Source organism: Megascapheus bottae, chromosome 2 (genome assembly GCF_031878675.1).
Source record: "Megascapheus bottae isolate mThoBot1 chromosome 2, mThoBot2.hap1, whole genome shotgun sequence".
Taxonomy (NCBI): Eukaryota; Metazoa; Chordata; class Mammalia; order Rodentia; family Geomyidae; genus Megascapheus; species Megascapheus bottae.
Genome location: NC_143510.1, coordinates 11,722,685 through 11,748,233, shown reverse-complemented (window position 1 = coordinate 11,748,233; position 25,549 = coordinate 11,722,685). Strand labels below are relative to the sequence as shown.

General features: G+C 35.4%; 2 protein-coding genes across 2 annotated transcripts; both read right to left on the bottom strand.

The window, feature by feature from the left end:
- Nucleotides 1–258: 258 nt before the first annotated feature.
- LOC150066379 (lactoylglutathione lyase-like) lies at nucleotides 259–1,118 on the bottom strand. Its single transcript, XM_090354553.1, has 2 exons — nucleotides 685–1,118; nucleotides 259–566 (listed from the first exon to the last, which is right to left on the bottom strand). Exons 1-2 carry the CDS (start codon nucleotides 1,113–1,115, stop codon nucleotides 434–436), a joined length of 564 nt encoding a protein of 187 aa, XP_090210679.1. The 5' UTR covers nucleotides 1,116–1,118; the 3' UTR covers nucleotides 259–433.
- A 1,675-nt stretch (nucleotides 1,119–2,793) lies between these two features.
- Nucleotides 2,794–3,732, bottom strand: LOC150066378 (olfactory receptor 4K14-like). Its single transcript, XM_090352718.1, has one exon. The coding sequence runs from the start codon at nucleotides 3,730–3,732 to the stop codon at nucleotides 2,794–2,796; it is 939 nt and encodes a 312-aa protein (XP_090208844.1).
- Between the last annotated feature and the right edge of the window lie 21,817 nt (nucleotides 3,733–25,549).

The window sequence follows — 25,549 nt, the reverse complement described above, 5'->3', positions numbered from 1 at the left end:
AAGTTATACAACTACCTTCAAGGTCAATGATAAAGTACTACTTTAAAACTAGAATAACTATGTGTGGGGGGCCGGGAGTTTGGCCTCGTGGTTAAAGTGCCTGCCTAGCATGCACGAAGACCCGGGTTCTATTCCTTGATACCACATACATAGAAAAAAGCCGGAAGTGGTGTTGAGGCTCAAGCGAGAAAGTCCAAGAACAGTGCTCAAGCCCTGAACTCAAGCCCAGGGCTGGCAAAAAAAAATAACTATGTGTGGGTGGGCAGGGAAATGCTGAAACAGGAAAGGAAAATGTACTTAAAAATAATTTGAATTAGAACACAATCCATCAATCCATTGGACCTAGATGCTCCAGGTATCTGAATATTTCCAATTACACCGTTTCCTTTCTCTTTTGGTCTCCACTGCTCCTCACAGAAGTGTTCTCACACAACTACACAATAGCTGTTACACAGTTAGGATGCAAAATTTCAATCCAGTAGCCATCAGGATCTTGAATAAAGGCCAGACCTTTCATTTTACCGTCATCAGGTTTCTTCACAAATTTGACTCCTAATTCTTCAAATCTTTTTTTTTAGTTTTTCTCTTTTTTTAATATATATTTTTATTGTAATTAATAAAAGGGTTGCATGATATTTGCCAGATAGAAGGTGCATTGGTTCACATACATTGATACCCTTTCACATGTCTTCAAATCTTTTACAAGCACCGTGAACATCAGGAACAGCAATTCCAATATGACCAAATCCTCGAGGGTCTGAATTGCCATTATGGTAACTCTGGGTCTCATCATCTTCTGTGCCCCAATTGTGCATCAACTCAAGTGTAACTTTTCTGGAGAATGTCCATGCTACTCTTTCCTTTCTCTCTTTGGGGATGTCATTTTTATCCTCATAAGCCAAGAAGTAGAGTGAAAATTTCATAGAAGGAAAATCCAATTTTTGGAGTAGCGTCATTCCAAGAACTCTAGTATAAAAATCCAGTGACTTCTTAGGATCCTTAATTCGTAGCATGGTCTGCTGTAACAGAAAATTGTTGGTGCTGGGGTCCATGTCGGAGCAGCAACTGAGGGCGACCTCATCAGTGAGGCCAGACACGGGCTGTGGTTCTGCCATGGCTGCACTGTGGAGTCAGGAACCACAGCACTCAGGAGCAGAGCCTGTGTGCTTTCTTAATTGTATTTTATTGTCAGGATAATGTGTAGAGGGGTTATAGTTACCTTTGTCAGGTAATGGTTACAGTACTTCTCAAAACTTGATACCCTTTCTCAGGTTTTTGTCCCCCTTTCCCTCCCCTACTCCTTCCCTATCACCTTTTATCCCTTCTCTTCCCTTCCCGATTTCCCTCTTTGCAGATGACACGATTCTGTATTTAATAAACCTTATAGACTCTACTCCCAAGTTAATCAAGCTGATTCAAAACTTTGGCAAAGTATCAGGGTATAAAATTAACCCTCAAAAATCAATGCCTTTATTGTATGCCAACAACAAAAAGAGAGAGGCAGAAATCAGGAAAGTAACTCCATTTGCAATAGCCTCAAAAAATACTTAGGAATTAACTTAATTAAGGAAACAAAGGATCATTATCATGAAAAATTTAAAAGCCTGGAAAAAGACATTAAAGTAGAACTAAGGAAGTGGAAAAACCTTCCATGCCCCTGGATTGGAAGGATTAACATTGTGAAAATGGCAATCCTGTATAGGGCTATCTACATGTTCAGTTCAATACCTATCAATATCCCAATATGATTCTTTACAAAATAGAGGAAGCAATCCAAAAATTCTTATGGAACAATAAAAGACCCCATATAGCAAAAAAAATCCTTAGCAGAAAGAACAGCAGTGGAGGAATTTCAATACAAAATGTTAGACTGTGTTAGAGAGCTATAGTGATTAAAAAGAGTTCAGTAGTGGCATAAGAATAGGCCTGAGTATCAATGGAACAGAATTGAAAACCTAGAAATCAACCCACACACCTAAGGCCACATAATACTGATTTCTCTTCATGTCATATAAATCTTTCATCTTTTACTAAGGCTGCCTAAACTTCAATAAGGCAGCCAAAAACTAGAATGAAAGAGCCATTTTACATTTTATTGCTTTTATTGCTTTATTGCTTTTATTACTTTAAGAAATAGTCAAATAAGGCATGGCCCTTTCCTCAATAGAATGGCATTTCAGGATATTTATAAAAATTATTTATAATTCAATGTATATACACATGTATATGCGTATCTTTGAGTTTGATAAGAATCTATTAGTAGTTATTTACTTATTTATTTAGGTAGTGACAAATATGCTCAAAGTTGCTTTTGTCATTTTTCCTTCTATTTTTTTTCACTCTTGTTATATCTTTTTCAGTTTTTGTCCATTAACAGTTGGGTGGGAAACTTGCTTAAGGACAAAATTGTAATATTTTGGAATATATTGGAAAAATTTTAATGAATTTGGAGGAATTGTAATATTTTATAAGAATTTTTCAATGCATCTAGGAATAATTTCATGATTTTTTAAATTTTTGTTTTTTAGAAAGAATTACATCAATTTGACTAATATGCTTAGAGGGAAATGGAGACTATTTCAATAATATACCCTATAGAGATGGATCAATAACTTTTAGATTTTAGAAAAATACTTCATTGAATTCTACTGGTTTCTATAGAAACTGAATTCAGTCATCTATTTTATCTTAAATCTTATATGCAAAGCCAGTGCTTGTATAATGAGCACTCCAACTTTGAATCCTATATTACTATGGATATACATTGTTAGTTTTAAGTATTCATATGAGCTTTCATGAAGTGTTAACCTTGGTCTCTTTGAAGTAGTTTTGTAATCTCTCCAGAGCGGTTTTAATCTCTTTATTTCTCAATGTATAAATGGCTGTATTTAAGAGAGGTGTAATTACAGAGTAAAACACAGCAAGAAATTTGTCCACCCCTGTGATACTAAGTGGCCAAACATAGATGAAGATACAAGGCCCAAAGAATAGCACCACCACTGTAAGATGGGCAGTGCATGTAGAGATGGCCTTGGATGCACCAGTTTTAGAGCTTTTATGGACAGTGAAGAGAATGTAAGTGTATGATATCAGCAACAAAATGAAACAGGTCATAGCTAAAACACCACTATCACCATTCATTAACATTCCCAAGTTAGAAGACTCCATGCAAGCCAACTTGATTACTAGTGGGATATCGCAGAAGAAGCTATCTATTTCCTTTCCACAAAATGGTAGCTGCATAATCACAATAAGCTGACTCATGGAATACACAAAACCAATGGTCCAGGCAGTCATCACCAACCTAAAGCTATTATGCAGGTTCATAATGGAAAAATAGTGAAGTGGTTTGCAAATGGCTACATAGTGATCATAGGCCATTACCACCAGGAGCACCATTTCTCCTCCACCAACAAAATGTACAAAGAGAATTTGGGACATGCAGCCTCCAAATGAAATGGTCTTTCTCTCTCTAAGAAAGTCTGTGATCATCTTAGGAGTAGTGACTGACAATAGCCACAAATCAACGAAGGACAAATTGGCCAACAAGAAGTACATAGGTGAATGAAGATGGGAGTCAGTGAAGATGACAATTATTATCAAAATATTTCCTGATACAATAATAAGATAAAGCATCAGAAATATCATAAAAAGTAAGACTTGGATATTCCATGAGTGGCTAAGTCCCAGAAGCACAAATTCTAACACTGCAGACTGGTTTGTTTCATCCATACTCAGTGTGGCCAATGAAATAACCTAAAGAAAGAACACATAAGTTATTGGTATGAGAAGAGGCAGTCCATTTCCAGAATTTGGTACTAACCCTCAAACTTGACATATGCATCTGAAATTGAAAGTCATACTGGAGAAGAAATCTGTGTTGACAATACAGTGTGATTACCTTCAAATGAGAAGCTATGACTGGCCTTTGAAAGCAGAGGATAATATGGAATTATTAGATAAATTATTAATTCTGTTTGTACTTTTATCATCTGGAGAGGAAAACAGGGCAGTAGGGAAATGTGAAAAAAAATATTGAAACCCTGTTTGCAAATTAGACATGACCCTCCATTTCACTACAATGGTTGAATAACTATTTCAACCAGATATTTAAAAATATAAAGTATACTGAAATCTACTAAAAGTGACAAAAAAGTTCTTCTGTACTTCTTCTGTAATGTATATAAAGCTGGCTTTTTTGGCATATCACTCTAAAACAAGTTTTTGAAATCTTGTTGAAATAAATTACTCAGAAACTCACATAAAATACCAAGTATAGTGATTTGTACACAAAAGCAAGCATGTGCCTTTCCACTAATTAAAATACACAACTAAAGGAAATCATTTTGTAGGTTAAATGAATAAGATAAAAAGGAAGAATTTAGAGTCATATAAAACTGATGTCAGCCAAAGTTGAACACAACTCAGGTTCAGAGCTCATGAATTTTAAATGGAAGTTCAGTTTTACTTCAGTAAAATAGAAAAATAGAGAGTATTTCCTTCAGTTTTATGAGTAGATTTTTGGAGACATCTGGTTTTTGAAATACTATTATCTCCTTATCATCAAAGATATAGAATTTGTCAATTTATTTGCCTAGTTCTTATTTATTTTTCTATATAAATAATTTAAGAATAAACTACAACCCTATATGAGAAGTACATCTCTGAGTTTTTTTAAATATATTTTTATTGTAATTAATAGAAGGGTTACATTATATTCACCAGATAGAAGGTGCATTACTACACAAACACTGATACCCTTTCTCATGTCTTGGTCCCCATTTCCCTTTCCCCCACCCCCACCCCTCATCTTGTTTTCCCCCCTTCCCTATCCAATTTCAAATAACCAAATACGCATTTGTCCAATATATCAGATATCAAAGTGAAATACTGTATTAATATGAGATCTCTGAGTTTTGATAATGAATAAGTCCAAACTCTAAGAATTATCAATTATTTATTTTATTTCTCTTTGTCCCTAATTATTTTTAAACTGCACTTGCAAAATTACTGCTCACATCTCTCTCCCTGTGTTCCTTTTTAATTTTAATGGTTTATTGGATAAAAAAAATCTCATGAACTTATGAAATGAGCTCCTAATGTTGGCTTGGAACTGCTATCTCTGAATCTCAGCATTCTCAGTAGCTAGACTTACAGGCATAAGATATCCACACCTTTTAATCTATTTATCAATGTATAAATGGCTGGATTTAGGAGAGGTGTAATTACAGAGTAAAACACAGCAAGAAATTTGTTCACCCATGTGCTACTAAGTGGCCAAGCATAGATGAAGATACAAGGCCCCCCAAAATAGCACCACAACTGTGAGATGGGCACATATAGAAGGGGCACCAGTTGTAGAGCTTTTATGGACAGTGAACAGAATTAAAAGGTGAATATTTTAAAAAATATAGTTTCCAAAGATTTTTAAGAAAAAAATGAATTAATGTATAGGCAAGTACTTTTTGTTACTAAAATATATACAGCAATGATACTCACTAGATACTAAGTTGAAAAGGAACTATACAACTTGTGAAGGAGGGATGACAGGAGAGAAAAATGAGGGAAGAGGTGACACTGTTCAAAAAAAGATGTAATCATTACCTAACTTATGTAACTGTACCCGTCTATACAATAATTTTAAAATTAAAATTAAAATTTATAAATCACTTATTGCTTATATTTTTTCTAAATCAATATACACATACTTAACAAACTCATAGAAAGCACAGGACAAAGGATGTACCACACATGTCAATTATTTTCCAAGGCCAGAATTGTTTTTCATTTTCTACTTTTGCTAAAACTTCAGATGATTTGATATCTTGAAAGGACCTACAAAATGCAATAAGACAGTTTAGTAATATGTCTTTCAATGGGTTAGGGACAATTTTGAACAAACTGGGTTAATTCTAGTGCTGTAACTGGTAGACATGAAAAATTAGGGGAAATTAGACAAATTGAGTTACATTGTTACAAAAATTCACAATTCAGGCATAAAAACATAAATGGCATTTAGACACATATAAGTAAGAAGTCTGAAGTGTTTAAAAGAAGACAAGAAATAATGAATGTAGGGTTGGTATAAGGATTAGTGTTGTCAAAGAATCTAAGGTTTCATTAGACAGGAAGAATTAAACATTTCAATGAGTAGCATATATATCAAATAGTATACAATGAGTATGCACTAGATATTTTTAAATTACTAAAAGTTCCTATTCCAAATGTCTGACCATTGATCTTGTTAAGTAAAGTGATGGGCATGCAAATCAGATTTATGTAATCATTCTATATTATACACATTAAAATATCAGACAGTATTCCATAAGTACACATAATTATTATGCACCAATGAAAATAACATTTTTGATCCCTTTTAGGTGCAACCTTTTTGCTTGAATATTCTTATTATGACTAACCTAAGACTTTTTGAGGTACTCAGTGTTGATATTGTACAAGAAGACTGTGGTCCTCAAAGTGGGTAATTGTGTGAGATATACATGGCTTGAGGCATACAGGGAGAAATGTCTTCCTTTTCATCAGAGTATAAGATTAAAGCTATACTGCTCTAGTATCACATTGACTTGAATATATAGTCAAACCTCTGTTACTTTGTTACAAGCTAGTGTAATACACACTGGTACCTTTTGTTTGAAAATGTTATTTTTGCGGGTCACAGTGGCTCACGTCTGTAATCCTAGCTACACAGTAGGCTGAGATCTGAAGATCAATGTTCAAAGCCAGCCTAGGCAGTAAAGTCTGTGACACTTATCTCTAACTACAAGAAAATTGGAAGTGGTGCTATTACTCAGGGGGTAGGGCAGTAGCCTGAACTGAAGAGCTCAGGGACAAGGCCCAAGCCCAGAGTTCCAGCCCCACAGCCCCATGCCATTTGGTCTAAAATAAATCATAGTTATCGATGAAAGAACTGTAACCTCTCTACCAAGACAGGAAAGAATCAGTGATTCAGACAATATGGTGCTGTGTGTACTGTTGTTAAAGAGACTATAGAAATTGCAATGGGACTATAATAAAAGGAAAAAACAGAATTATTTATGAAAATATAAAAGTGTAGCCCTTACTGCACACAGTAAGAAAACAGAAGAAGCTCAAGCAAATAATTTCATGATGTTATTAAAACTGCTAGGAAAGAAAGAAAAAGTTAAATCTAAAGCTTCCAGATAGAGAGAGATAACATTATAGCAGAAAACAATGAGATAGAAATTGTAAAAAGTATACATAATATTAATGAAACAAAAAGCTGTTTTTCGGGAAAAAATTAACAAAATTGACAGTCCTCTTGTAAGATTAATAAGAAAAAGAATAGAGGAGACTCAAATCAATAAGATCAGGGGTGCCACAGGAAGGATTACAGCAAACATGCAAGACAGCCACATGTTCATAAAGAACTATTTCCACAATCTATATTCACTAAAGAAGGAAAACCTGGCAGAAATTGAAGAATTTCTAGAGAATTACAAATTACCTAAACTAAGCCATGAAAACATAAATCAACTAGATAAACCAATAGCATATAATCAGATAGAGGAAGTAATCAGAAGTCTTTCAATAAGGAAAAGCCCAAACCCATATGAATTCACCGTGGAATTATGTAAGACTTTTAAAGAGGAACTGATATCCATAGTCCTCAAGCTTTTCCATGAAATAGAGGCAGAGGAAGAATCACAAACTCAATCTATTAAGCCCATAATCACACTCATCCCCAAACTAGGTAAGGTTCCAATAATAATAATAATAATAATAATAATAATAATAATAATAATAGTGCAGACCTGCAGACCCATCTCTCTGATAAACACAGTGAAATATTAACCAACAGAAATTGTAAACAAAGCTTTAAAAATCATACATTATACTTATTTATATATGTTAAGCCATATGTATGCAAAGATGCAAAGATGGCTTAACATATATAAATAAGTATAATCCACCATGTTAGCAGAGTCAACATTAAAAACCACATGATCATTTCAACTGACATGAAAAAAGGTTTCCACAAAGCATCCATTTACATTAAAAGCTCTGGAGAAAATAGTAATAGAAGGAACGTTTATTAAACTAATAAAAGTCATATATGACAAACCAACAGCCAATATTATACTAAATGGGGAAAAATTAAAACCATTTTCCCTAAAATAAAGAAAAATCAAAGACACCCACTTTCTTCACTCCTCTTCAGTGTAGTACTGGAATCATTAGCCAGACCAATAAAAAAAAGAAAAGGATATTAAAGGGATCTACAGAGGGAAAGAAGAAATTAAACTATCCCTATTTGTGGGTGACATGATCTTTTTTCATATATTTTTATTGTAATTAATAGAAGGGTTACATTATATTCACCAGATAGAAGGTGCATTACTTTACATATATTGATACCCTTTCACATATCTTGGTCCCCATTTCCTTACCCACACCCCCGCCCCTCATCTTGTTTTCCCTGCTCCCCTGTCCAATTTCAAATAACCAAATATGCATATATATAATATATCACATAATAAGGTGAAATACTGTAACAATATGAGATAACCAAGGGATAGCAAAAGAGATGAGCAATAACATAGTACATTAAGGACAACAATCACTAGAAGACATGATCTTTTACTTGAACGATCCCAACACTCCACTCCCAGTCCCAAACTCCTAGAACTAATAAAGCATTATAGTAAATAAAGGATGCAAAATTAAACCACAAAAGTTAGTTGCCTTTCTGTGTGCCAACAATGTACAAGCAGAAAGGAAACATGCAAGCAACCTCATTTGCATTAGCTTCAAAATGACTAAAATATCCAAGAATTAAACAAAGGTGTATATGAGTTATTTAGTGAAAACTGTTAAGCTATAAATAAATAAATAAACAAATAAATAAACAAACATCAGGAAATGGAACAACCTTCCATGTTAACAGGTAGATTCAATGTTGTGAAATGGCCATAATGCCAAAAATCATATACAAATTCAATGCAATCCCCATCAAACTTCTGATGTCTTTCTTTACTGAAATAAGGAAAACAATCCAAAAATCCTATGGAACAATAAAAAACCTAGAACAGTCAAAGAAATTCTAGGTAAAAGAAGCAATGCAAGCAGTATTACAATATCAGATTTCAAACTCAACTATTGAGATATAAAAACAAAGCCAACTTGGTAGCCAGGCACTTGGCTCACATATATAATCCTAGCTACTCAGGAGGCTGAGATCTAAGGATCAAGATCAAAGCCAGTCCAGACACTAAAGTACATCAAACTCTTATCTTCAATTAACCACTAGAAAAGTGGAAGTGGTGCTATGGCTCAATGGTAGGGTGGTAGCTTTGAGCTGAAAGAACTCAGGGACAACACCCAGACCCAAGGGTAGGGTGGTAGCCTTGAGCTGAAGGGATCAGGTACAGAACCCAGGCCCAGAATTCAAGCCCCACGACTGAGAAACAAACAAAGAAAGAAACAAAAAACAGCTTGGTATTGTCAAAAAGTTATACTGAAAGATCAATAGAAGAATGTCAAGATATAACACTGCACACTTACAGTCATCTGATAGTCCACAAAGGAGTCAGAGATGTGCAGTGGAAAAAACATAGCCTCTTCAACAATTGGTGTTGGGAAAACTGGGCAGCCACATGCATTAAATTGAAAGCAGATTACAACCTGACACCATGCACTAACACCCACCCAAGATGGATTAAGGATCTCAACATCAGATCCAAAACTCTGAAACTACTGCAAGACAAGAGTTGGAGAGTCACTAGAACTTATAGGTACACCAGGAACTTCCTGAATAGAGTCTCTGAGGGCACAACAGATTGGAGAGAGAGTTGACAAATGGGGCTACATTAAACTGGTAAAATTTCTGCACAGCTAAAGACATAGCTACTAAACTAGAAAGACAGCTAACTAACTGGGAAAAGATGTCCACTAGGAATATATCAGACAAAGGCCTATACATTATATACAGGAAGCTCAAGAAAGAAATCCCTCTCAACTCCAATAAACTAATCATTAAGTTAGCAAGGGAGCCAAAGAGTCACTTCTCAGAAGTAAAATTGGGAAAGAAACACATCATCCCTTGCTGTAAAGGAAATGCAAGCAAAAGAAACCCTGAGATAATATCTTACTCCAGTCAGAATGGCCAACATTCTGCATTCAGACAACAACAAAAGTTGGTGGGGAAGCACAGCAAGAGGAATCCTAGTGTTTGCCGGTGAGAATGTAAACTAGTACAGCCACTCTGGAAAGCAGTCTAGAGATTCCTCAAAAAGCTAAACACAGACATCCCCTATGATCCAGCCATACCACTTCAAGACTTCTACCTTTAGCAACAGGAATCAAAACATGCACTTCCATGTTCATTGATGCATTGTTGACAATAGGCAAGATATGGAAACAATCCAGATGCCCACACTACAGATGAATGGATATAAAATGATGCTGTATCTACATACAATGTATTTTACAAGACCTTTAAAAAGGATGAAATATTGGCATTCGTGGGGAACTCAATGAAAACAGAAAAAAAATCATGTTGAGTGAAGTAAGTCAAGATCAGAGACAGTGCATTTTCTTCCTGACATGCAGATGTTAAGTTTAAAATGCAACAAGATATGACAAAGTAAACAGAACATAAGATACTCACACAGAGTGAGTATCCAAAAGAGGATAGTTTTAGAAGAAAAGCACCAAATTGTAATAGCTAAGCACCTCTCCAGATGTATTTAATATAATAAACATACTGAGGAAAAACTCCAAAGATAAGGAATCAAAGGACACTTTTATAATTTGTCTTATCATTTTTAGTTGATGCTGTATTTTTTACTTCATATATGGTGTATGCATATAGGATGTGCACTGAATCATTGAAAGTGGACAAAAAAGTACAGCAGTGGGATTCATCAGTTGCATCAGAAATTGGAAAGTGAACTAAACAACTCAAGGATGATGAAGGAATGAGAGAGGAGAGAACAGCTGACACTAAGCAAAAGGTAAGAAATATGCATATTACCCAATTTAGGTAAAGGTATTCCAGCTGTATATCACTTCTAAAACAACAATCAAAAGAGGAAAATACAAAAAGCTAAGCTTAAATTCAGGATTAATTTAAGGTAATGACTAAAATACATGCATGGAAAATAAATTGTCTTAATGGCTATTAACAAAATTAAATAATAATGAAAGGAGCAATATAGAACATAAACTACTTACTACATAAGAATTTTCCTTAAGAAAAAGGTTAATACCTTTATCTTCATTTTTTTGATGTGTGTTGAAATGATAACCAGTTTGGATGGAGACAATATTTATGAATGAACTTTATCTCAGACTGACAAATCTTCAACACCTGAGGTGGTGCCCTGGGTGAGAGATTATACACTGGACAGCAAAAAAATGTCTTACTCTGAACATCCCCTGGTGACTTTTTATAATTAAGTTTGATATCAATTTTTGCACACATTTCACACAGAAAAAGGCATCAAAAGAAACGTCATACAAATCAGTAAGTGTTAAAATATATTTAAGTAAAATAGTTCCTTATAAATACTAAAGATTTCATGAAAATGTACTGTTATTATCACAGTGATTATATTATCAATGAAGGTTTTGGTTCCAGTCACAAAAGAAATAATCTACAATGTGATATTTAAAAACTCACCAAATGTTGAGAGATGTGGCATTATATTACTATATTTTCTATAAGGTAGGTAGTCTTCATCACATCATTTCTTTGCTTTGGTATTATCTTCATTTACTTGCTATGTTGAAAATTGTGTCTTTTGATGTCAAATTTTCAAGGTATTTCTAGATCTTTAAAAAAATCAAGAATGCACATTATTTTAAAATATATTTAGGTTAGTTTTTGAGTTTTATAAAATTCATTTTGGCTCAGCTGACACATAATAACATATACATACCAAAAGTGTACCATTTAATGGATTTGGACATACTGTAAAATGATAAAAAATGTGATCATTAACAAAAGAAATAGGTAAAATGGCAGGAACTAACATTTTTCAATCCTAACCCTCAATATCAATGGACTTACTCTCCAATTAAAGGACAAAAAGCAAGATCAAAAAGCAAGATCCATCTTTCTGCTGTTTTGCCCCCCCCAAAACAAACATATTCTGAAAGAGGAAGGTTGAAATAAAATCTATCTAGCACAGCGCCCTCATAAACACGCTGGAGTTGCCATTCTTATATTAAATAAAATAGACATCAAATGAAAATTAGCGAGAAGGTTATTGTGTACAACTTAAGGGATCTCTCCTTCAGGAGGGTATAATATCTACGTACTAAATATCTACATACTAAAAGCCAGAGTACTCAACTTCATCAAACAAACTTCCCTTGCACTAAAAACATACAAATATCCACAGTGATTGTTGGTGACTACACATCACTGTCACCTCTGGATAGATCTACAGGACAAAAACTCAACAGAGAAAACTGAGAATTCAACAATTATGCAGACAAACTAGACCTAACAGACTACAGATTACTCCACCCAGCAACATAAGTATATATGTTTTTTTCAGCAGCGCTTGGAATATTTTCTAAAATAGATAACATTTTAGGGCACCAAGCACATCTGCACAGATTCAGAAACACTGAATTTATTCCCTGCATATTATCAGATACAATGGCATAAATGGAACTCAACAGCAATCTTTTTTTGGGGGGGTTGGGGGCCGTGGGTCTTAAATTCAGCCTGGGCACTGTCCCTGAGCTCTTCAGCTCAAGGCTACCACCCTACCCTTTAGCCAATCCCCTCTTCCCATTTTCTAGAGGTTAATTGGAGATAAGAGACTCAGGTCCATTAGTGCCCAGGCTGGCTTTGAACCTTGATACTCAGATCTCAGCCTCCTGATTAGCTAGGATTACAGGTGTGAGCCACCGCAACCGGCTTCAACAACAATCTTGACCAAGAAAAACCCAGTAACTCATGGAGATTGAACAACACGTTGTTGAATCACCAGTGGGTCATTGAAGAGATCAGAACAGAAATTCAACTGTTTATGGTATTTAACAAAATGGAGCACACAAAATACCAGCACCTGTGGGACACAGCAAAGGCAATACACAGAGGAAAATTTATGGCTCTGAGTGTCTACATTAACAAATTCGACAAATCTCAAACCAAAAATTTAATGATGCACCTTAAGCTTCTGGAGAAGAAGCAACAAACCAATCCCAAATCCAGTAGAAAGAAACATTATTAAAATTAAAGCAAAATTAAATGAGTTAAAGTTTACAAAAGACATAGAAAGAATCAACAAATAAGGAGTTGGTTCTTTGAAAAAATTAACAAAATTGACAGAACACCATAAGAGAATACTTTTCAAACCTTTTTGCCAACAAATTTAAGAATCTGGAAGAGATGGTTGAATTTCTAGCCAATATTGATGTACCCAAACTAAACCAAATATATCTAAACCAACTAAACAGACCCATTTCAAGTAATGAAATAGAAATGGCAAGAAGAGAACTCTCATCCAAGAAAAGCCCAGATCCTGATGGATTCACAGCTGAATTCCATAAGGCTTTCAAAGGAGAGTTCACACCAGTACTCCACAAATTCTTCAATTAAATTGAAAGTGAAGGCTGTTTGGCAAACTCATTCTATGAAGACAGCATAACCCTCATAACAAATCTAGACAGGGACTCATCAAAGAAAGAGAACTATAGGCACATTGTTTTGATGCTTATTGATGCAAAACTTAACCAAATACTGGCCAACTCATCAAAAAATTATACACTATGATTAAACAGGATTCATCAGGAGGATGCAAACCTGGTTCAATATATGCACGTCAATTAATACAATTCATGACATCACATGGTCTTCTAAATATATGCTGAAAAAGTATTTGACAATATCCAACACCTCTTTATGATAAAACCAATAAATGAGCTAGAAATCCATGAAACATTACTCAGTGTAATAAAGGCTGTGTATGAAATACCTACAGCTAGCATTATAATTAACTGTGAAAATCTAAAGGCATTTCTTCAAAAATCAGGAAGGAAACAAGGATGTCTGTTCTCTCCAGTCCTCTTCAATACAGTATTAGAATCCTAGACAGAGTTAAGCACAGCTTAACGGTGGCAACATTTGTTTTGGAATATACTTTCTGGAGTTTCAGTCTGCTTTGGGGAGAAGCAGAACATCATGTTAGCAGGAGTATGTGGAGGAGGAAGCTCTTTATTCACGTTAAGTAGGCAGGACAGAGAGAGATAAGAGAAAAAGGAGAGAAGTGGAAGAAGGAGAAAGAGAATTGAAGACTGGAGAGCAGAGATAGAAGAGAAATAGGAGAGAGAAGATAGCAGAACAAAGATCATTTACAAGGACACATTTCAGGGATGCATTTACCAACCTTAAGTCCCAGCTCAAATTGGAAAGTTTTTATCCCTTCCCAATAGCTCATCAAATTATGGACACATGAGTAGGTTGATCCTTTGGTGAGAACAAAGTTTTCATGATCCCACCACTTTGTAAAAAGCATATCAGCAGGCAATCTAATCTTTAGCATATAGCTTTGGGGCAACATTTTAGATACAAGCCATAACAAAGAGGAATATATCTTAGGGGACATTAATTTCATTTTTAATCATGAGCTTGATACGCAACCAGAAATGAACAAGAGGAGCAGAGATTAAAAAAAGAATGAATATGGTCAAAATATATGAGTGTTTAGAACTGTTATAATAAAACCTCTTTGTTGTTAAGTCTGGGAGCTTAAGCTAGCATGTAAGATATGTGAAAGACATCACTGGGGCCGGGAGTTTTGCCTAGTGGTTAAAGTGCTCGTCTAACATGCATGAAGACCTGGGTTCGATTCCTCGGTACCACATACATAGAAAAAAAAGCCGGAAGTGGTGCTGAGGCTCAAGTGGTAGAGCTCTAAACTTGAGAAAGTCCAAGGACAGTGTTCAGGCCCTGAGCTAAAGCCCAGGACTGGCAAAAAAAAACCGAAGTAGTGTATTACTTATGTTTCATAGTTTTTTGCAGCTAGTTGCTCAGGAAGCTGAAGTTTCTCAGTGTTTTTGCTAGGTGGTGCAGTACAATCCTTTCCAGAAGTGAGTAATACAGGTAGGGTTCTGTTTGAATACAGAACAGTTTCTGCAAAACAAAGGAAAAGAGCCTTCCTGACAGGTGGTTCCTCAGAAGACTTAACATAGAGCTCCCCTATGACCCAGCAATTCCACTAGTTGACATTTACCCTGTTGTCCAGAAACAAGGACATACCACATCCACTATCACAATGACATTCATTGCAGCACTATTTACCATAGCAAAGATATGGAACCAACCCAAATGCCCTTCAGTTAATGAGTGAATCAACAAGATGTGGTATTTATACACAATGGAATTCTATGCTGCTGTCAGAAAGAACGACATCGCCCCATTTGTAAGGATATGGAAAGACTTAGAATAAAATCATTTTAAGTGAAGTAAGCCAGACTCAAAGGAACATAGGCTCAATGGTTTCCCTCATTTGTCCTAATCAGTAGAAACCTTAGGCTCTCCTAGCAGAGATTTCCAATAGAATAAAACCTAGATACATAAGGCCATATAGTATGATGCTAAATGAAAGGTCCTCCAGGATATAGAAACAAAAACCATATAATGAGTGATTGTTGTCCTTAATGTACTATGTTATCTCTCATCTCTTTTGCTGTCCCTTAGTTACCTCGAATTGTTACAGTATTTTACCTTGTTATCTGATATATTGTATATATGTTTATTTGGTTATTTGAAATTGGATAGGGAAGGGGGGAAAACAAGATGAGGTTTGGGGGTGGAGGGAGGGAAATGGGGACCAAGACATGAGAAATGGTATCAATGTTTGTGAAGTAAAGCATCTTCTATCTGGTGAATATAATGTAGCCCTTCTATTAATTACAATAAAAATATACTAAAAATGATTCTGAGCTGGAGAATGGGCTGCTGAAGAATTTCGAGGAAGTCCTCCCAGGAGAAGATAGTCAGTGGGCCATGCCTTGGGAGTAAGACTGAGTTATAAGAACAGAGCATAGCATGACACTCTGGAGACCATGAAAATCACAGGTGGTGTTGTTGAGTTTGGATAAATAGCATGAATTAAAGGTAGAATGATTTCCTGATAGGAATGGTTTTCTCATGTGGAGTTGAATGTTACTGTTGTTGAATGAAGGAACAGGAATCAAGACACTCATTTTGTAGTAGTCACATTCTGATTTCCTGGAACTTCAGTTTCTCCTGCTTGGACCTGTGGCAAGTACTCCCTGCATTATACACTGAACACACCACTCACCATGGTTTTTAGGCTTCAAGAAGTGAGGGATCTGAACAGTTCTTGAAAAAATGCGGTATTATTTCAGATGTAGTGTAAAATTTCATGGAAACATTAAAATGTGGTCAAATTGTGAAAAAATGAGTCAGCAGTTAAAATTATGTATCAGAGTAGCTTTTGTGAACTGGCTTTTGTGTACTGTGCACAGAGGCAGTTTCAGACTTTTAATTCCAAACTTGAAAATGGAAAATAACTGTTAAAGAAAATTTTTTTCTTTCTGCTTCAAACTGAGAGAGAGCAAGTTGTATAACTGTTGCTTTACAGAAGCAGCTGGTAGCATATGTCAGGACAATTTGCAGCTATTACCCCCTCTTACAGATCTGAGAAAATTGAATTGCTGTCTAACTAATGTAGTTGCGGGTGAAAGTCACCTTTCAGTCACCCAATGACTGTGAAACAACCCTACTTTAAAAATTCATATTGCTGAGTTGCATTTGGAAAAGTGTTGTCCTCTTATAAATTATATTTTAAGATACATTAAATTTGCTTATGCAATATGTATATTTATATACATATGTCTACGAAGTATGTATTTATAGAGTAGAAGAAAAATCCATCCTCCTCTCTCCATGATGTGCTCCTTTTAACAATTGAAAGCGGTCATGAGGAAATGGGGGGATGGAGGGGAATTTGGATGAAGGTAAATGGAAAAACAGAGATATTTTGAAGGTTTATTTCCCAGTCATTTTGTGTCTTTTGAGTTGGTAATGTGAGGCAAATATTTGTGTTGCTTATACTGTGCTATAGTCTACTCATAGTGTTTGCATCTGCTACATGCTAAGACAATGGGACTCAACATGGAGTTTTCAGACCCCTAGGTTTCCTTGAGATTTTAGGAGGTTAGAAGATAAGGTTTCCATAGTAATGATAAAGCATTATTTGCTGTTTTTTTGTGTGTTTGAGGTTTGCTTCACTGGTACAAACTCAATAATAGGCAAAGGTGCTGTAAAGCCTTAGTATATCACTGAAAGGACACTACACTAGTAGTTTTTGTAACCTTTACTACCAAGTGCTCAGGCCTAATTGTGATCAGACAATCGCATGTCCTTGTAGTCAGATACTGTCAATAAATCTCAGTACATTGAGTGCATACTTTTAAACAGTTTGTGTGGCATGGTGAGACTCATTCACAAAGTACTTCTGCTGGAATGATGATACTTGATCAGATTGTAAGCTAAACTACTATTTTGATTTCATATCCCTTTTCTAACTTTCTTATCTGAATAACATCAAATTTTGTTCATGCAGCATAACCAGAATGACAAATCCAAGCAGATTTAATTCAGAACAAAATATGAGAAATATTGTCTTCTATCAAGTCAAATATTAGAGAGATGTGTACGATTTGTCAAAAGTTAATGCAGTTTTCACCACATATTTTTGTTAGAGTATATCAGTAGCTCATTAAATATATAATTCTTGTGAACATGGCCTACAAGATGGTTGAATAACCAAACTGTTTTTTAGTTACTTGATTTCAACTTCACATTTGAAAAAATATAAGTTGATAAAACTCACATAATCATATGCTTTCTAGAGTTTTCAGTAGTTTTGAAAGTTATCATGGTATTTTCAAGCCAAAGAAATTTTAGAGCAATTCTTGTTTGTGGCCTCTTGAAAATTAATAGGCATGTATCTGAGTTGCATTTTTGCCTATACACTTGCACTTTGTAAACAAACATAAAACACTTATGCATTTAATCATGAAGAAATGGAATGTAGAAATGACATACAGTCATTTAGGAGAAAAGCTTAATCCATAACATTTCACTGATGAACCATACCAAACATTTAAAGGAGAATCAATAATGACTATTTAGTTGTTTCAAAAACTAAAAGAAGATGGATTATATTGAAATTCATTTTATGAGGCCAGGCATTGACTTGTTACTGAAGGATAAGTTAAGATACCTCAAAGAAAACCCAAATCCCAATATTGATTGAAACACTGTGCACCATACTCAAGAAGTGGTAAGGGCTCAACCACAGGTGAATGGACAAAGTATATGTATTATATACACAAAATTGGGTATTATTGAACCCTAGAAAAGAAGGGAGTTCAAACACAGGCAGCTGTAGGGACGAATTCTGAAGATGTTGTGTTAAGCAAAGTAACCTCATCACAAGACAACAAAGACTTGTGCAAGTTACCTAAAATAGACAGCCTCACGGTGTTGTGGTGATGGGTAGCAGAGAACAGAGGCAAGAGAGTTACTGATCCTGGGCACTGAAACCCAATTGTACAAGATGAATAAATTCTGGAGGCTCTGTTTTATGGAAAGAGAAGAATCTCATGGCCAGTAGTTACCAAAAAATAAAGAAATGAAGATTTAAAGGGTCATGACCAGATTAGGACACTCATGATTAACTGAGGATTTGCTATGCTTCTTCCAATGAACTAGGCTTCAGCGTCCTTTATTTTTGCTTTGTGTGCCATTCTACATTAGACCTTACTCTGTTTCTCTTACCAGCTTTCATTTGTTTTATTTTTTAGTAGAGCTCAGAAGACTAAGAAAGTTGGTTGCTGTGGAAACAAAACCCTTCTTTTTCACAAATATTTTTCTAAATGTCATGCTTAGGTTCTCCCTAAGCCTGAGTTGCTATGCCAGTGTCCCTCCTCTGTTTGTTGGACAAGGCTGGACAAATGTGTTTGCCACAAGTTCCCAAGTAAAAGCACTGCTGTAGTATTCTACATTTAATTTCACTTGAAGACAGGGCATGAAATTCTAGGAATTATTTAGCCTTAGAAAGAAGTGAAAGAAACAGCCAGAGTAGTAGTTACATGGAGCACTATTGCCCAAAGTTTTTTCATGAATCAGTGTTTCAGTGAAGGTTCATCATCACTTATGAGCTATCATAGCATACCAGGTATCCCCTTATCCTTCACAGAATAACCTTAATATTTATCTGTGCAGTGTTCAGATATTTTCAAAGCTATCAGTGCTCTGGTAGCTTAGGCAATGTCTTTAAATCTTGACCCTCACTTTGTACTAAATAATTTTCATAAAGCCAGTACCTTTAAAAAGTTTTAGCAACTCTATTGTGTGAATTAATGAATGATAAATACTGTACTCATGATTTTTGAGGACAGAGTTGTGTGTGCTATACTATTTGAATCATGTCCCTGGCCCTTTCTGCTTTAGTTATTTTTTTTCCTTTCTAAGAGTTTGAGTTTTTTTTCTGGGTTGCTTTTCTGCCCCAACCTTCCTATCTCCACTGATATTATTGGTGTTTGTTTCTTCTAAGACACAGATTGAGATCATTTATAGGCTCTTGTAGAAAAAAAACGCCTTGGTAGTTATCTGTTGTCAATCATTACTTATGATTCATGCTACTGAAGGTGATTTTACTATAATTCCAGTTTAGTTGGTACCTTATTGAATGCTTGTGCCATATTAGGAAGCTAAATATCCCTCAGTAAATCCTTTCTGGTACTCACAAGAAGTCTGAAAAGAAGTTGAATGAATTATATTTATTCCAAATGATTTGAAAACATCAGTTGTCTAAAAAGAGTAGGTATATCATAGCCTTTAAATGTCAGTTAGCATTAACAATTCCTGGTTAGGAGATGATTGGGAAGGGGTGGAGGAAGAGAAAGGGGTACAAAAATATGAGAACGGGTTATCAAGGTTTGAGAAGTAATATACCCCTTACCCGATGTATGTAACTGCAATCCCTCTATACTTTATCCTGATAATAAAATACAATTTAAAAACTTCATTGTAAATTTACATCCAGCTTTTAGGACAGTCTCCAGTGCTTATATTCTAGAGGGAACCAGATAATAAATACTAAGCATAATAAAGCAGTAAATTATATTGCACATAGGAACATGACATCAGAAGGAGAAAAGGAGAAAAGTTCACAGGAATAAGGATTGAAAATGCATGAGGCAGGGTAGCAGTGCCTGAATGGTCTTTGAGAAAGTGATCTATGGGCAAAGTGTGCAGGTTGGGGGTTTGGTGACCATCAGGGAGAAACACACAGGCAGAGGAAAGTGATGATCTGAGCTGTTTCATGTTAGAGATCACCTGCCACCCTGAAGTAACATCAAGTATGTACACCACTGCACTTAGTGGGAGTGAAGGGCGAGGAGGAGATGGGATCAGAGAGGAGGCAGGCAGGACTGCTGCTATGCTTGCAGATAACAGAAGGTCTTGACACTCTCTTCCGGGAGTTTGGCTTTGACTGAATGAAGAGAGACTATGCATGCCTGGATTTTGGACACAGCCATGCTAGCATCTGACTTAGCCTTTGCAAAGACCTGGCAGCTCTGTTAAGAATACCTCTTGCCTCATGTCATTGTTGGTCTTCTAGCATATTCAGGAGTCTAATTTTTTTGCAGATATCTATGATCAACTTCACTTCTGGGCATTTCACGGTAGATGATTAAAATGCATTGACTTCTTTGTAATGTACTTAGGCTTTAATTTTCTAGGGCATTCAGGTATTCCCATATTATTGAAAGCATGCTATTTAAGAGGAGTAGAAATCTTTATCGTTTCTGGATTTTCTTCTTCAGATTAGTCCCCTTTTCATGGTCTTGAAATATGTATTTCTATTTGTCTTGATGACTTATCTTTTACCCCACTGAATGAGATTTTTGACAATAGTTTTAAATAGTCCAGTATTTTGTTTTATCATAACAACTGAATTTAAGGATACCAGTCCAGAATAATTCTGACTGGTCCTAGTTGTTGGAATTCAGGATTATTAAATCAAAATGCATGTCCTTTCTTTAGATTTCAGAGTGTGTGTTCAGGTGTATTCAGAACATCTTAGTGCAGATAGTTGTATTATAGGGGCTACAAAAAATGACTCAGATGTATCTGAGTCATCAGAATCTTCCAGTATTGATAAAGAAGAACAACTACTGGGGCCTAGTGGCAGAGTGCTTGCCTAGCATGCACGAAAACCAGCGTTCAATTCCCTGGTACCACATACATAGAAAAAAGCTGGAAGTGGTGCTGAGGCTCAACTGGTAGAGTGCTGAGCCTTGAGAAAGTCCAAAGACAGTGCCCAGGCCCTGAGCTCAAGCCCATGATGGCAAAAAAAGAACTACACAACTACTATATGCACAATGATAAAATATGCAGATCAAGTTCCAGGGGTCAGGAAGAATATATAATATCTAGGCAGGCAGCCACAGATGGTGACTGAAAAGAAGAAGGTTTTTGAGATGATATCAATAGACAAAGAGGGCTCTTGGGAAAGCAGTCCCTCATCTGAAAACAAAGTGAGTACTTAGAAAAAAAGATTAAGCCAGGAGCTAGTGACCCACACCTGTAATCCTAGCCACTCAGAAGACTGAGGTCTGAGTATTGTAGTTCAAAGCCAGCCTGGGCATGAAAGCCTGTGAGAGTCTTATCTCCAATTAACCACCAGAAAAGCAGAAGTGGTATAAGTTTTAATGTTAATTTGAAAAGGCATAGCTTTTAAAATAAAGGGTATAACCTTTATTTGGTGAGACAAGGAGTAGAGCACTTGCCTTGAGATGAAGAGCTCAGGGACAGCGCCCAGGCCCAGAGTTCAAGACCCAAGACTAACCAGAAAAGAAAAGAAAAAATTATTAAGTTCATGAAAAAGTGGTTGTTCAAGCTTATCACAAATATTTCATGACCTGCTAGGTATAGTGGAACTGTAGATTTATTATTATTATTATTATTATTATTACTATTATTATTATTTTGCTCTATTGTAGCTAGGTTTTTCATACATTAAAAATATTCACTGTGTTCTTAACTAGAAACTTTTCTCTGGTTTGGTATCCTTTCCAACATAAAAATATGAATCTTTACATCTTGAAAAACCTATTAGACCTTTCTCTACCACTTTTCTTCTGAAATACTTTTCCAATTAACTTTCAATCCATTTTGTGTCTGATAAGAGATGAAACAGTGCTTCCTAGTTAAGATAGAAACAGCTGATATGTGCATAAGTTAATGCTGTACCGTTCCATTTCTTCTGCTATCGAATATAAGGAGTTTTGAGAAACTGGGGTAAAAACAAATAATATTTTTTTTAATTTGTCAAGATTTTCTATGCAAACTTTCTCAAACATTTTAAATAAATTAATATTAGGCTTGAAACTTTTGCACAAAAGTTTTCAGTGATATTGCTTTGCTTATTGGCTCTCTCAAACAGTGTGACTATGTGGAGAATATTCAACCTTCATCATATCTGGAAAAGTCAGGGAAGCAAATATAGTTTGAATTATGATTACATGGTTTGTTCTTGATTCATTCTATTTTAATTAACTTTTTGTGTATGTATGCCAGTATCTGGGCCTTGAACTGATGTCAGGCTGCTATCCACTAGATTTTTCACTTGATGTTAATACTCAGCCACTTGTATAACAGCTCTGCCTTTGATTTCTTGGTGGCAAATTGGAGATAAGAATTTCCTGGGCTTTCCTGCCCGTGCTAGCTTTGAGCTCCTGTCCTCATATGTGAGCTTCTTGGGTAGCTAGGATTATTGGCATGAGCATGTGCCTGGCCATATTTTAGTTAACTGTTGATTATATATAGTACTGTTTTGTGATGGATAATATAGTACATTTTACAAATCAAGTAGTAATATAATTTTGAAAGTCATTTTATTTGTGTCTGTCAAAAACAACCAAAGCAGATTAGAATTTATTGATATGGGTAAATGTTTAGATAGAAAAAACAATATCCCTAATGGTCCAGGACTTAAAACTAGTACCACACATTGATGTAATGGTACAGGAATATGAACCAAAAATTTGATCAAAATGATTGAGTTTGACTTATTGCCTTATTGGGGGCAACAAGTTAACTTCCAGAGTCTCTCATCAAACTTTTGGGAGGCAGTTGTCTTTATTTCAAAGGGAATTGGTGTTAGAAGCTTGTTAGGATGGTGTAGTAGAGGGTTCCAAAGAATAAATAGAACAAGGAGGAGAAATGCAAGATAATGAGAAAACTGTCAAAACTGTGTGTCATTATTGACCTTTTGGGAAATCATATCCCAACCTACTGTCGTTCCAGGACATGAGCTGTAAACTTTCTTCTTTATGTAAAGTAAATTTGGGTTGTGTTTCTCTTGTTTAAATTACTGCATTTTAAATAACATAATGTCCAAATAAGGGAAAAAGTGTTTTTAGCCTAAAAGGAGAAATTCAACATTTCTGAGGCTTTTCATATTAAATTTAGTAAGTATACAATCAATAGTTTTATTCTTAGTGGACAGATTTGAGGGCTTGCCATTGTATTACTTTTAATTCTTTAAAATGTATAACAATATTGTATTTTTTCTTTCTAGGACCAGTATTCCCATCAGAGCAAAGAATGAATGCCATATTCTATAATAAAGTTTCATTTGTATCTCCAAATCATGGAGAGTACAGTTTTTAAAACTTATTACTGGAACAAATTACCTTAAGCCTTTTGCTCTCCTAGAGTAGATATTTTCTTTTTAGCATTATCATTTCGGTTGTTGTACTTCAAAGTTGTTATGTCCTTGAAGCAATGTGCCAGAATGTCAATTTTAAAAATCTTTCTAAAGCCAATAGAGATCTAACTCTTCAAATCATTTCTGAGAGCCTACATAATCCCCCTTAAGTCTCCTAGTCTTCCATTTCAAATAGTTCCATCAGCATTTTTAACTTTATATTGATCTGGTAAACTAACTGGAAAAGAAATGGAGCTAGTAATGTGAAGGCTGAGTGAGGCAGAGCAGGTACTCGGTATTAATAGACACTCAGAGCATCATAGGAACTGCTTGAAAACATCAAGATTTAAATGAGTCAAGTCAATGCTTGTGCATGTTCTTGATCTCTAAGACTGGACACACACATTAGTTTGCTTTTCTTAATTCCAGTCATAGTTTTAACACTTTAAACCCCCATTTGTGCAGCTATTTTAGAAATACAGGAGAGAGGGTAAGGTGAGATGAGAGTTGATTTGGCTTTAAAGTATATAGAAATGAGGTGATGCCCAGGAGCCTTCAAAGCCACCATGCCAAGAAATACCAGTGCTTATTATATAGTGAGATTTTGGAAGAGAAGAATAAGAATATCCTCCTCTGGTCTTACTGTGTGAGTGTTCACAGTCCTGTATACTTTATCATATCCTAGTGAATTTTTGTCTTTTACTTTCCAATGTTTTTACTTGGAGAATTATAGGCACATTCTAGATCAAAAAACTCAATAGCTATGTGCATATGATCATCCAGAAATACGATTTATTGAAATGAACTACAAGAAATGGAGATAAGACTTTGGTTTTTGCTGTTTGCCTTTTGATTTTTGCCTTTTGTCTTTTTGATGTTTGTCTGTTTTCTCCTTTGCCACCACTTGTGATTTCTGTACCTTTTGTCTGGTATATATGTTATCTATTTGTGGGAGGGAGAGGGGCACTGAAATGGTGGGACACAGGGTGAACAAATGTATTGGTGATACTCACTAGATGCTATGTTGAAAATTAACTATAAAAATTGTGGGAGTGGACTGGGAGTTTGGCGTAGTGGTAGAGTGCTTGACTAGCATACATGAAGACCCGGGTTCGATTCCTTGGTACCATATACTTAAAAGCCAGGAGTGGTGCTGAGGCTCAAGTGGTAGAGTTCTAGCCTTGAGAAAGTCCAGGGACAGTCCTCAGGCCCTGAGCTTAAGCCAGGACTGGCAAAAAAATTGTGGGAGAGTTGGTTACCTCATATTATAACGGTATTTTACCTTTTATCTGATATATTGTATATGTTTATTTGGTTATTTGAAATAGGATAGGGAAGGGGGGAAAGCAAGATGAGTGGCGAGGATGGAGGGAGGGAAATGGGGAACAAGACATGAGAAAGGGTATCAATGTATGTGAAGTAATTCACCTTCTATCTGGTGAATATAATGTAACCCTTCTATTAATTACAAAAAATATATTTAAAATGTAAAAAATGTGGGAGAGGAAAGCATTTAAGAAATAGTTACTGAACTGTCGAATTTAATTAGATCTCTAATTTATTTAAGTCTCTTTTTAACAGGGCCTGCAACAAAAACTCAACAAAAGTTAATTATAATTACAATTGTAATGGTGAAAGGTTAAGATATAATCTGAGGTATATACCCTGCTATTAAGGAACTGGCATTTCTTTTGGGAAAGAAGCTCAATTCTTCCTTGAACACCTTGAGGTTTTTGAAGAGTAACAGTTCTAGTACAAGAATGGATCACACAGAGAATATTAGGCATTATGGAGGA

Excerpts from the sequence above, each read along its gene's own strand:
- LOC150066378 (XM_090352718.1), bottom strand. The coding sequence starts at position 3,732 with ATGGATGAAACAAACCAGTCTGCAGTGTTAGAATTTGTGCTTCTGGGA.
- LOC150066379 (XM_090354553.1), bottom strand. The coding sequence starts at position 1,115 with ATGGCAGAACCACAGCCCGTGTCTGGCCTCACTGATGAGGTCGCCCTC. Across the intron at positions 567-684 it reads TGTAAAAGATTTGAAGACAT|ATTTGAAGAATTAGGAGTCA; the intron begins GTGAAAGGGTAT and ends CTAAAAAAAAAG.